Source organism: Platalea leucorodia (assembly GCF_965183815.1).
Source record: "Platalea leucorodia genome assembly, chromosome: 1".
In the NCBI taxonomy this organism is placed as follows: Eukaryota; Metazoa; Chordata; class Aves; order Pelecaniformes; family Threskiornithidae; genus Platalea; species Platalea leucorodia.
In genome coordinates, this window is record NC_138823.1 from 147,230,034 (window position 1) to 147,244,365 (window position 14,332).

Consider the following 14,332-nt stretch of genomic DNA (forward strand, 5'->3'; position numbering starts at 1 on the left):
ATTATATCATTCTGGTTGGAATTAAGAGATTTGTCCTGTTATCTCCTAGTCAAACTTGACTAGCTGTGATTAGTCCACTCTCCCACAGTCCTGGTCCCAGTCATTCAGATCAAGGGGCCTTTCAGTGTCCCTTGTCTGCCACCTCAGTCAGTCAAGTTTCCTTCCAAAGAACACTGTGAAAGTTTTTTGAGTTGAGTTGCTTTGGTTTGGTTTCCTCCAAACAGAAGTCATTTGCTTAATATTAAACAGACGTTAACAAACATCAACATGCCCAGCATTCAACCCAGTCTAGCCACAACTTCCTAGCAGACACTGATGCCATGATATGGCATGCTTTTGATATCTCGTAGTGTTTATGCACATGGCTTTTTTAACACACAAAATAGCAGATGTAGAAAAAATAAGTTCATTTGCATTTTCTAATTATATATATAGATATATATTTAAATATTATCATGAATATGTCACTACACTTGTTAAATATATGCTTGACCTCAGGGAAACACCAGATTTCTCATCCCATAATATTATGGCAAACATCTATGCTTGTAAATTAGACAGAGAAGTGTCAAAGTGAGAATGAATCCATTTTACTGCATCTCTATTGAAGCAAAATTTTTTTCTCTAGTTCATATACAAACTTTAGTAGATGTGCAATTATAATTTAACAGTGTGTTATTTATACTACATTTATGTTGATATGGACTACACATTTGTTTTTTGTACAAAGGAAAAAATTGAATTTGAAAACTTGCAGAATTTATTACACTTCTGATTAAAAATAAAAAAGGAAAACTCAAAGACCATATCAGTGTTAGAAAATATTAAATGTAGGCATCTATTTTTGCAATTTCCTCTGACTAAATAATTTAAATGTAAGTTAATATTCATACATTAAAGAGTACAGATGGCCAAAGGTAATATGAATCATTAGGGATACCTAATGATTTATAAATGTATGAAGGTTTTTTGCCTGTTTTACAAGTTTTTGTATAGAGTGAGTTGCTATTTTGAAGGTTATCTTTCAGAAAACTTCATTGTGAAATTTATCATGGTGTGACCATTGTATGATGTACTGTCAAAATAGCAACTAATGCTGTTGGGCAAGGACGTCTAATCAGAGTAGCTGGGAACCATGGAAGTATTCTCACGCTTCTACAGAGGCCCATCCAAATCTTAAGCTGCTCCCAGTTTATTCCTGATATAACAAGTATGCAAGCAATATGATCTGGTATTTTTTTACCCTAAGCTGAGGTTCACTAGTATAGGACCTATATGGGAAGTATACTTCGTATGTCTCTGCATTTACTTTCCTGAGTTTTCGAGTCCAATTTGAAAGTCCAGAACAATTTTTCAGTAATACATCATTTAATTTTCAGGACAATTCCTGTATCTTGAGGCCAATGCAATAGGCCTAAAAAATGAAAAAGCCCATGTGAAGAGTTCCAGATGGAAAGAATCAAGTGGGACTTGTGTGATGAGCTTCTGGTACTTCAGGTCATCAAAAGCCATGGGACATATTCAGGTTATGATTAAGGTAATAAAAAAACTTTTTCTTTTGAATATCTGATATATGTAAGGGTGTACATGCTCCAGCAGAGTGCTTTGGCACTCTGATATTCTGTTGTTTGGCTTGTGGACTGGAAGAGCTCCCACACGCCTCCCAATTCATTCCTGGTTTTTATTATTCTAGGGTCTTAGAAATGCTTTTACCATTTCTCTTCCAAAAGAAGTTTCTCTGAAAAGCCACAGAAAATCTTTTTAAAACCACTTTCCATTTTCACTCTTCACATGCAGTACCTTTCTCTTTGGTATTCTGCATGTGAGAGCTATTTTCATATTTTGCTGCCATCCCTATTGGTAGCTATCAGTACACAACTCTATCGTTCCGATGGGAAGACATCCACCAAAAAAAATGAATTAGCAACCTGCACAAAGTGAGAATAAAATGCAAAAATATGACTGTATTAAATTATTTATCTTTTTATGTAGACATGTTCAGAATATATAATAAATTTTCTTTAGAAATGGCATTTTCTTCACTAAATGCAGAATGACCAAAAAATTATAAAAAAAGAAAGAACTAGTTATTCAGTTACAAGTGAAAACTGACAGGTTGCTTGAAAATTGGCTGTTCCATTTGTTGTTCGTTAAAAAGAAAAAAGATTAAATGCTTGTAAAAGCAAGTTTTAAATCATAATATGATTCTGAGTAAAATGTAGAAATTAATGATCAGTGTAGCAAAAGTATATATTTCACCTACCTGTGTATGGTATGCATTTTAATGCCATTGGGCATTTTAATGGTGTTCCAACACAATGACCAAATATACCACTTCTAGAGGTAGTAGAAACTTTTGCAAATGAGACTTTGTGTGTTTGTGCTTACCTATATCTTTGCAGCGAGTTCTAGCTATTCAACTATAAATCATGGTGCAATTTATTTGCCACATGGCTGTTAACTTCTCTTTCTTCAATATTTCTAATAAAATCTTGGGGTAGAAATTATTTTGGTGAACTGCATTAAAATTTCTGTTTTATTTCCAGTGCGCATGTTGACTGCCTTAACTTTTAGTGATAAATTATATTTAGTCCTTGAAAATAAATTGCTAAAAATTGTTTCTCAAATGTTTCTCAAAATGAATAAGGTGAAAAAATAAACATTTATTTTAACTCAAAGTTCAAATTATGTTCTCATTGCATTACTCAAAGGTGTATTTTGTAGCACCCAAATATTATAATTATGAGCATTTTAGGATTGCTTAATTTTAATTGTAAACTAACTTGCAAACTATCTTTGGTGGAAAATAAATAGGACCTGCATTAGGTATGTGTGAGTAGTTTGCACTGAAATTATCACTGTTGATTGTGTACAGTAATTATCACATTAAGTATGTTGCAGCATGGACAGTTGCCTTAAAAACAGAAAAATAATTATATCTCATTTTATTACATGCAGTGAAATTAATAATAGACATGCAAGTACTTCTGTTAAAGAGGAGACAAAAGAAGTGAAATAAAAGAAAATCAAACAAGCCACACCTCCTAAAATGAGTTTAAAACAGACATTTATTCTCTGTTGGGATATTGTCTCTGAAGGGTTCAAATCCAGTAGTTAAAATTCTTAATTATTTTTTCTACCCTCAGGATGGACAAAAGAATTTAATTTTTTTTTCAGTTTTTTTCAAAATTGACCCGAGCAGAGTTTTACTAGATAGTTGTTCCCATTGATAAGAGCCTGTAAAGATTCTTTTCTACTGTACTTTTTAATATTTGTTTGAAATATAATGTTCAAATATATAACTTTTATGGAATTTTCTAGATCACAATCGGTAATATTTCCTTTCTCTAGGTTTTGGGAATATTCATTATGCTTTCTCTTTCATTTATTCTTATTACAGTGAGACATTTCCCTCTTCTTATTTTCACCTAATTTTACTATCCTAATAAACTTTTCAGACATTATTTTTATATTATTTTAAATCCTTGTCTCCAGTGAGCTTAAAGAGATTTTTAAAGGAAGTGTAAATAGAAGACATTTGAGTAACGACTTATTATTCTTATTCAATTTTTTTTAATGAAGGCAAGAATTCTACATGGAGGTAGGAAAAATGATTCTCATTATTGTATCCAGGATTGTTTTGCAGATAAGCCTAGTTTACCTGTTATGTTGCTTATAAGGATTCGTAAGTCAGTATTATAATAGAGTTTCTATTTAGCAGTGTCTGTATGAATAAAATCTAATTAAACAACACATAGTCATCGGAAGTCATACTGAAGCTTCTTCTGTTAGTTCAAACTGCAATACCAATATATTCCCATCCAGTTTGAGTATCTATCTCTTGATTTAAAGTTAATGTCAGTGAAAGCAGATCAGTAGATTGATAAGTTGAAAATGCAAGGAACAAGAGAAGACATGGGAAGGAATTTACTATGTCAAGTTTGACAACTTAGAAAACTGTCTCTAGCTAAAGTCATCACATCCATTAAAAATTGAACTGAGTGTGAACACTGTGCACACCAACGGCACGGTAATGGACAATATGATGAGGAAATATTGTATGGAGGCAGAATGAGGAAGACATTTATCCTCCTCCTGAATATCACAGTGGAAGAAAAATGGTAATCAAGAGTAAAAAGCCATTTTTTTTAAATCATAGATCATAGTATGTATTGGTGTCTTCTCTTAATATTTGCATTGCTTGTCCACATTCAGGAAGCTTAAGAATATTATCTATCATACTATTAAAGTAGTATCTAAGATTATGATATAACCAATAAAACTACAGGATCATAAAAGGGATACTATAGCCAAGCATGAATTTTTATGTTAAGGTTTGCAGTCAGAGGAAACAAATTCATTTTCTAAGGGAATTTCTCTGCAGTTACTGTGGTTTTTTTCTCCTCAAATTGTACTACATATTCTTCTTATAAACCTCTGTGTATATGGAATAATAATCCAATCAAAATGATGGGCTGTTGAACTAGTTGCAAAAATACAGTATTATTGAAATCACCCCCCTCAACATTTATGCAAATGAAAGATGTTGGCATTACAGCTATTTATGGAGACTGCAGTATCCAACTCACCATCCATCTAAACTGAAATTACAAAGTGTATAATAGCAGTGCAAAAACTCACAGGGCAAACAGAATATTACCGGAAGAGATCTGGATGTAACTAGTCAAAACTTTGCTGCTGCAGTGAGATTTTGAGATACTTCTAATTTTCTCTGTGGCAGTTTTAAGAGAATACAACCCATTGTAGGAGATATTCTGAAGTTGAAGTGCAGCATATTCACGATGCCTGTTTTAGTGGTGATGGTGTGGTTCCTCATCAACACTCAATATTGGTTTATTTTATGAGTCAGAAGAAACAGTGTTATTTTTAAACATGGTTCTGAAGAGGCAAGTAAGACTTCTTAGGTGAAAGGAACAATACATTTTATTGTTCTGCTGATCTGAACATAAGTTTCCTACTGCTGCTTAAGTTGTTTCTGTCATAAAAAAGAACCGAGTCTTAGGTATCACAGTGGGAAAGGAACAACAATCGAAGGATAAAACCATTTGTTGAAGATAATTTTTGTGGGATCAATGTTAATTGCCCTGCATATAGACATTGTCATTAAAAAATATAATTTAGGATGTGATACAGTTAGCGGGGGCCTCTTTCAAGGATTTGAAACAAGCCTCTAAAAAGAAATGTGCAGATGTATAAGGGAGGTGAAACCTGCCATTAGTAACTACCTCCGCTGACTGTGACAAGGCCAATATACACAGGATCTCATTACGAAGCTCCAGTGGACCTTACTCAGGCATTTAATTAATTCCATCCACTTACAAATGAGCAAAGACATAGTGATATTCAGAACGACAAGAAGTCCTCACCAGCTCATGGCAAGCGAAGCAGGGCCCCATTGACACTGCCACAGCAACAGACTAACCTGGCCAGGGCAACAGGCAGCTGGAGCCAGCAGCTGGCGTCCTCCAGCTGCTCAGGGCTGCTGCAGCACAGACCCTGTCACCTGGTTGCTGTGGCTCCTCAGCAAAAGCTGGAAGCCATCACAGTTTTTCCCTTGATATTGTTATTGTTTTTAGCTAGCCTAAGGTAGAGAGGAGATGAGAGCGCTACTACTGTAGAAATGTATAGCTTAGCAGGTGCCACAGCTCAGGTAGAGGTGACACATGGTGGTTTTTGTAATTCCCTGGTTATTTTTAGTGGAGCAGCCTACTGTCCAGAGCTGTCGAGAGGCAAACCTGCAGCAGAGAAGCATATAATTCATTGTATTCTTATACTGCAACCAGATGTAAGCATTCATTCCAAAGAGCTGTTAAACTGGAATAATATGTTTGGACATGCTTTGAAGGAAAAAAAATATTTTGAAGAAGGGTTAAAGAGTCACCCTTGTATTTTGGATTCTTGCTCGTGAAGACAAGAGGTTCATCAGAGGATTTGTAATTTAAAATCATTGCGTTTCTAGAAACACATATAAGATAAATTGTTCATATGTGGATTATTAAGCATTTTTTTGTTTAAATTCTTTGAGAACTTGACCTTTTTCTCCCTTAGGAGATGAGCACAATGAGTAGTAAAGGCTTAGTGTGACTAAGGGCATGTCTCTGTCAGGCAGGGCAGTGCCTGGTTAGAAAACTGAGTAGGCTTACAGACTTAAACAACAGAATGCACACCGAATCATCAAAGCAACACAGCAATATCCTGTAACATTACACCTGGAATCAGAAGCCTCGCTTCTCAGGGCTAATACCACTATCCTATTTTCTATCCCAGCCTGGCACCATATTGCAGAATATGAGGCAGATGAAAAATGCACTTTTGGTCTCCTCCATACCATACAGTTCTCTAGAGTTGTTTCACTGAACTCATTCCCCAAATAAGAGATCTCTGAGAGTGATTTACTTTATTGACTTGTTGGCTCATAATCTCACAGAGTGATGGTGGTTACATTGCTGCTTTTTAGCATATGAGGTTTTGAAACATCTCTGGGATCTTTCCAGGTCAGACTTCTTTTGTTCTTTTTGAACTCTTTTCAGTGTTGACATTCAACAGTGAAAGTTGTGATTTAAGTGTGTCTCAAGGCAGAGTTCCTTTAAGGATCATAGAGCTGCTGTCGTGGTTTAACCCTAGCCAACAACTAAGCACCACACAGCCTCTCACTCATTTCCCCGCCTACAGTGGGACAGGGGAGAGAATCACAAGAGTAAAAGTGAGAAAACTGGTGGGTTGAGATAAGAACAGTTTAATAGTTAAAATAAAGTAAAATAATAATAATAATAGTAATAATAGTAATAATAATAATAACAACAGCAACAACAACAACAACCAAAAAGAATACGCAACACAAGAGATGCACAATGCAATTGCTCACCACCCACTTGTTGACGCCCATCCCATCCCCAAGCAGTGATCACTGCCTTCCGGCTAACTCCCCCCAGTTTATATACTGAGCAGGATGTCATACGGTATAGAATAGCCCTTTGGCCAGTTGGGGTCAGCTGTCCTGGCTGTGCTCCCTCCCAGCTTCTGGTGCACCTGGCAGAGCATGGGAAGCTGAAAAGTCCTTGACTAGTGTAAGCACTACTTAGCAACAACTAAAACATCAGTGTGTTATCAATCAACATTATTCTCCTACTAACTCCAAAACACAGCACTCTACCAGCTACTAGGAAGAAAATTAACTCTGTCCCAGCCAAAACCAGGACAGCTGCTGTTTAATGATTTTTACTGAAGCAACAGACATCAAAATGAGGTCTTTTTAATATAGCACCTGTGAAAGAGACATATTTTTATGAAGACAAAAGGATTTTGTCTAAATGATAGAGGTGTAACCTTGAGCTTTGAGAATCTTTATTAGTTTTTCATAGCTGTTCTTCTAAATAGGTAAATTTAGAAATTTAATTAATATATCTTTCTTTAAAAGAAAAATAAATAATGCAACACGTAACCTGGTGCCTGCTGATATCTTTTAGAAAACATATAGCATTGTTTTCTACACATAGCAGACCTGAAATCCCAAGAGAGTATTTAATTTTCTCAATCAACAACTCCACTTGAAAAAAACACACTGAACTTTTCTAGGAGTTCCATTTAACCTCAGAAAATGTGGAAGATCTTTCTTTTTTCCTTTTTCCTTTCTCAATTCTTTTTACACCCTAAGGCCCCTTGGTCTTCCACTGAGAAAAGTATCTTCCTTTTGTCAAATACAGACTGAACTAAACAGATGTTATACTAGCGAAACTTCAGCAAGCACCGATGTAGCACTAGTGCTCTTTGTAGAACATTAATTTGTTTCCAGTTTTATCCTCCTTTAATGCAACTTTTATTTTTAATTCACAGTTCATTTTTAGTGTCTTGGCAATGTTCTAGTTTCTCATAGTCTTTGATCTTTGCCAGGCTTGCAGTATCAAGCTGTAGTGTGCTTAAAATTACTTTGATGAATCAATAAATGGTCTTAGCAAGAAGAGTCTAATTTTTATGCTTCCAGAATTTTTTTCAGTTTCTGGCCTTCAGCTTTGAATCTACAGTAGCTTCAGGGAAAAAAAAAAAAAAAAAAAAAAAAAAGCAGTTGTGTTTCTATATTTGCTGTAATTTATTTCACAAAGATGGAAGTATTTGATTCCAATTCATTTTATGCAAGACTCAGACTAGGTATTTTTGAGTACCTACATTTATGACTGTAATAATCTGTATGTGTATTTGTTTGTAGGTTGATCCCATTGCATTATGCAATGGTGAATTAAATGAAAGATGAAAGGCTGCTTTAAGTAGAACTGTCTTATCATTGCATGCACTGACATCTAACATGGTGGTGGAGAACAATTATCATTTGCAGCAGAGACTAGTAGTGTCAATGTTATGGGAGCTTTGAGAGATGTTGGTTTCTTCCCACTACCTTACTTACCACAGAGGCAAACCTTTTCATAACCTGGTAACTTTGTGTTGCTTGCCTATGAGAGTGTCATTGCAGCTCAGAGACGAATTGCCTGCAGACTCATGGAAACCCCATTGCCCATTCATAGGAGTTTCTTATCTAGATTTTTAGACTAAAATTCTTTTGACAGGCCTTTATGTTCAGTCACACACCTCAGGTTGTCCAGCTACCCTCAGCACTTCCCACCTTGCCTCATTCTTTTGTAACTTGTTCCTGCAACTTTTGCGAGGCCATAACTAGAAAATTAAAAAACCAAGGAGCTCATATAAGGAATTTTAGTACTACTCTTAAGACAGAAGAAACCATGCTAATGTGATTTTCTGTTTGAACTAATGAAGTAACAAGAGAGGATACTGTATACTACTAAAATCAGGAATTAAAAAGACCATTTGCATTAAGTCCCTGGAATGTGTGGGCATAACTCTGTGGTCTGCAGAGTATATTTGATTTTGTCTTCAGCAGGAGCACTAAAAGAAGGAAATGAACACTAAAAATTGCATTTCTTATCTCCCACATATCAGATTAGTTCAGGCTCTTAATCTATCCATAATACTAATTTTTCTTTAGCTCTAGGAGTTTTAGATAGCATGGAGAGTTTTCAAAGGCTAATGCAAATGAAAAAAAAAAATTACCTTTACTGTAAGTGTGGATCTTATGGAATTAACAAATAGGGAAAATTATTTAATCTTTAGCTGTAATGCTGGGCTCTAATGTGGACCAGGAATAATTGGGTGTGGTCAAAATATAAGAATTTTCTTAGAAGAACTGGGGTCTTGTTTTCTAAAGAGAGTGAGGACACCAAAAAAACCCACAACCTACCAAACCACAAAAAAACGCCTTGAGACTATATCTATCAAAAAATCATGTGGATGCTTTTCAGATTTCTGTAATAAATGAAAACTATAAGACCGATATTTTTACTTAACTTTGAAAATCATAGAAGTGAAAAAAATAAAATTCTTATAATCAAAAACATTCTAGTGAAAATTTTGTTTGTTGGATAGCAGTCATTGAATAAAAATAGAGTGAAATATTTTAAACTAGTTTTAATTGTAACACTCACAATAACAGGAAAACAAAAGCATGGACAACAAAAGAGTGCAAATAACCTTATTTTTATTTCCTTGCAAAATCCTCTCTTTTCTAGAAACCTTTTAATGTCACCACACGTTTCTCGTTGTAGTGATAGAGAAAAGTTTGATACCACAGGTGATATTTTATGATTAACAATTATGAACATTTTTTTGGATTGCTCTTCTCATTGAAATGTAAGAAGAGACAGCTGTTGTGGAAAGGTCATATGAAACCACAGTGGAAACTTAGGCTAGTACAACACCATACATTTTATATAGCTAACTTCTCAGTTTGTTGAAAACTGTGTTTTGTTGTTTGAAATTACAGTGAAATGGACCAGGCACTCAATCTGTATTTGGCTGAATCAATAAATCAAGGCAAAAATGTGAAGCATCTTTCAGCTTTTAAATAATTTCTTTAGGCTTTTTTTCTGTACATTTATACCATCTCATTTAGGCTGCTAAAAATACTACTTGTTCTATTAAGTGTCGGTATGATAAAGCTACTCTGCCATTTATCCAATAAAAATCTGCATCCTATATTTAGATGTTATTTGGTCTTCCCCTCAGCTGCTCACTGTTGCCTTCCACTCCTTCTGCTGAATAGCACAACTTAGTAGCTTACTGTTTTCTACTTTAATTTAGTTTGATCTGTATGGGAGAAAAGGTTCTTTAAATAAGAGTTTTTAATGTGATCCAGAAGAGGTAGTATTTAAATTTTGATACATGAACCATCTAATTAATTTCATTGATCAGCGAACAGAAGAAGACTCTTGTTATTTATGACATGGAAATACTCATTCTATTTGAAGGATTCTGCTGTGTACAACATTATTCTGAGCATTTTGACAGTGTGATTCAGCTCAGAATTGTGTGCAATGTGAGTTCAAAGGGAGTATGTTATCAAAAAGTTTATTAGCAGTCACAAAATGATTTAGGTGGATTTCCATCCCTTTAACATGTTATATACCAGCTGTGTTCTTCAAGTGTTTCTAAAAGAATGATAGTTCTTTTTTTTTTCCATCCTGGCTGGTTTAGGTGTATACGGGCTATGGAAAGGAATTAACAACTAATGAAAATCCTCACCTGACTCCCTAGCTGCACATTTTTAACCTTAGACTTTGCCTTAGTTAATAGTATAGTCTGTTTAAGTCAGTACATCTGGAATTTAATCTCTATACAAATTGCAGTCTCCTCCTTCCAAGTTGTACCAAGATTTGTTGTACAGAGAAATGAAATGTTTCTTCAGGTAAGATTTGAAATCTCTTGACGATAGTGATGCAGTAAGACCATTCGAAAGAGACCAGCTCTCTTGAAAAGACCAATCTGAAAGAGTCAATCTTTTCAGTTTGAAAAGAAAATTTTACTGTGTGTAGCTGAAGAACCTGAATGGTCTTTCAAATAATATCCAGAGAAGGTGTGGTCATATGAGGAAGAAAGGTACAGGAGACCATGTAGCAAGACAAATGAAGGCACATCGTGGTAAATGATACTAAAATACCTTAAAGCATACAATCTAGTTCGTATTTTCTGAGTATGCCGATCTAATGGCTACAAATCTTACAGTGGTGTATATAGGATGCCATTGCTATAGAAACTTCTTAGACTTCATCTTAAAATGTCCCTTTCCTTACAGACATGATCAGACTGAATTTCTGCTGTAGGAGGGGTGGGGAAGGTCCATTCTTCCATAAATCCCTTAGAGTTCTCTTATTTTCGGTAGTTTTATCACTCAGTGGTTATATTTTTCCTTTGATTTGCTTTTTTTAATGTTAGTTCACACAAAAAGATTTATATTCTTGTGATAATTAGCTCTGTGCTTATTGGCTGTAGGGAATAAATCCATTTAGAAAATGCAGACAGAACTCCTGCACTGTCTGCAACGTCTAGAGAAAAACTGAAGAAGTGGAAAGGGGGAATCGAGGTTATCACAACTACTGAAACCATAAACCAGAAGTGGATTATGTAACAGCTGCTGCACTGGGAAAAAATGAAAGGATAACTGAGGGACTTTCATTGAGAAGCAAAAAATTAATGTAAGAGAAAAACTGCCACTGAATTTCCTGGTCTATCTTAGTTTTATTTGTATTTGTTTGACAGGTTGAAAGTTATTACAAATTCTCTTTTACATGTTTGAAGTGTGGCTGATGCTTGTTTTCATGCTTGTTTTCAGACCTATCATTTTGCCTTTATGTAGGCAAATTATTTCTATGTTACAACAGGAAAGACATCTTAAAAAGGGATCTCTGCACTTTCTCCAGCATGTAGATTTCTTTTCTAAGAAATATGTTAAGATCGCAGGACCTGCTGTTAAATTGCAATTTGTTGCAATGTGCGTGGGATTCCTGGTACTTAAGGTTATAGATGCTTCCAGTGCAGCCAGTGCAGCAGTAAGCCTAGCCTCTCTTTGTTGATGGTGGGGTTTTACTCACTATGTCAAAGGGACTCTTGAGTATGATTTATCTCATTCTAAAGTAAGCATCTATAAGAGGAAAGGTGGTGATTGTTTTCCATATAGCTTCCTACAGACATGTAACTGTATATAGTAACATTCAATAAGCAATATTGGGTACATTCAGGAATGTCACTGGATAAATATTTGAGTTTTTGATATTTCAGTAAATGTTTTTGGATACTTATGTAGATATTTCATATCTATGCTGGCAATGCAAACACCAAGACCTCATGAATCTGTTTGCAAACTTTTATCTTCTACATCCCTACCATACTATACATATATTTATATGTTTATAACTTTATATGTCCTTGAACATATAAGGTGGTGACCACTGAAGAGAGAAGTAGAGAAAGAGAGGGAATCTCACTGAAGTGTTTTAATATAATAAGATCTGTCTGTTATGAGAGCCCTCAATTTGTAGAGAATAAATTTCATAACTACAGATAAAAAAAATTAAATCGGATACCTGGTTCCTTGGCATTCTCTACAAAATAAATAGTTATATCCATCAGATATTATAGAGACAGGACTTGAGCATTGCTCTTAAAGATGTCTCTTTGCTCAGGATCAATTCAGTGAAGCTTAAAGGTACTTAGTCGAGCTTTGACTATATAAAGAACTTACTATTTTTTTCAGCCTTAGTGTTTTGGTTCCCCTGAGCCTGTCCAGTTCATCTAATATCCCAGAGGATCTGTTCTACATTTCTACAAGCCCAAAAACTACAATCCAATTGAAAAGAATATTGTAATAAAATATAGGCTGTAAAAGTAAATGTCACAAAGAAAGAAGTACAGTTATAGCCCAGTGAACCTCCCACTACATCAAAGTAGGGATGACACCTGACAGACAGTAATCACTCTCTTATACTTCTGAAAAAGCATAAGATACTCTTTGACAATTAGTAGGGAATATTCATGTCAATCCTTGTCCTGCAGACTTGTCACTTTGAAGAAGTGACAGATTGAATGTTTAGTAAAACCTTGAAAGTTTTAATGTCATTGTACAAGAATCAAGAATTACTATTGCTAGTCTTAAGAATTATTACTAGTCTTTTGATTTTATCATACTGCCTTAAAACAATATTACTGTTTTTTTTTAAAAGTATGCTTCTTTTACAGAAGATATGTGTACTTGGTTTCCCTTATTTTTTTCCAAATTTTTTATTTTTGTCTCAGCAGAATTCCTGTAAAGATATGTTTTCCCACTCCTTACATTCAGTTTTATATACAGAATCAAGGTGGTATTAGAAGTGAATTGCTAAATTGAAATATTGATTAAAACAAACAAAATCTCTGAAAGATTCCAGATGTTTTGTTCAGCCAAATTGGCTTTGCCTTGAGGCTTTTATTTTTCAAAGCAGCTGTAATCATAATGCTTTAATTCTTCATGAACAAATCTTCACATTTTGAGGAGCTGAGAGGACTTTCACATATACTGATTCCATGATTCCGTCCTCGTGGAACTGATTTTGTAAATGCTGTGACACTGTGAATAGAAAAATGCTTCTGACCTTAGCCACTAACTGTCAAAGTTTTAGAAAAGAAAAGTTAGTCCCACTAGCACACCTTCTGCCTGCCCTCTGTGTCACTCAAACAGTACTTTGAGCCATGTGGTTGACTAGAGTAAGGTGCTCCACTTCCAAGCACATCTTTGCCCAGGATTGGCCACATGCAGTGATAAATTTTTCCAAGATAAGATGTGCCAATGAGTAAGCAAAGTTTGGTCCCACTGCCTGAAAAATTTTAAATTCAATTAAATATTGAATAAGTATACAAACTGGTAGATACTTATCTGAGTTGAGCAATTTATCAGTCTTTCCATTTAGTTTGTATTAAACACCTATTCAGTGTGAGAACATCTAGACGAGACTAATTTCTTCATTTTTAGGAGAGAGAGATGTGTTTTCTTTCTGTTTCAGTGGCCACAGAGAAAACTGACAAAGTCACTTTTTTTATGCAGTTCAGCAATACTTTCTGTCCTAGCTGAAAGTTTTAGTCAACATTCAGTAAAGGCAATGAAAGTGCCAAACAACTCTATACCATCTGACTTATTTCAGACAGTGTACATAAATAGATGGGCACAGACATACACGAAAAGAAAGGTACTTCACCATCCTCCTAAAAGACATCCTGAACAAATACACATTGGCAATATCTGGTGTGATCTGTGGTCCTAAGATGCAAGTTTTGCCCATGTCCCAGTTTCACCACAGCTGGTCACATGCATAGACTTTCCAAGGCACTCAGGGACTTGTGCCTAGCCAGCTCCCTCCCCGGTGGGTGCTCTGAGGTCAGGATGCAACATGGATGTCACCACTGGTTCTAGAGTTATTAGGGGCATGCACATCCTAGT

The 14,332-nt window shown here is 35.1% G+C and overlaps 1 protein-coding gene across 1 annotated transcript in view; it reads left to right on the forward strand.

Moving 5' to 3' along the window:
• Positions 1-14,332, forward strand: part of MALRD1 (MAM and LDL receptor class A domain containing 1) — a gene marked incomplete at both ends in the record, with an annotated part of 328,396 nt that overhangs the window by 190,270 nt on the left and 123,794 nt on the right. Inside the window, one exon of the mRNA XM_082329648.1 lies at positions 1,380-1,537. Within this exon, the coding sequence (XP_082185774.1) occupies positions 1,380-1,537 (158 nt within the window). The remainder of the gene's footprint in view (positions 1-1,379; positions 1,538-14,332) is intronic.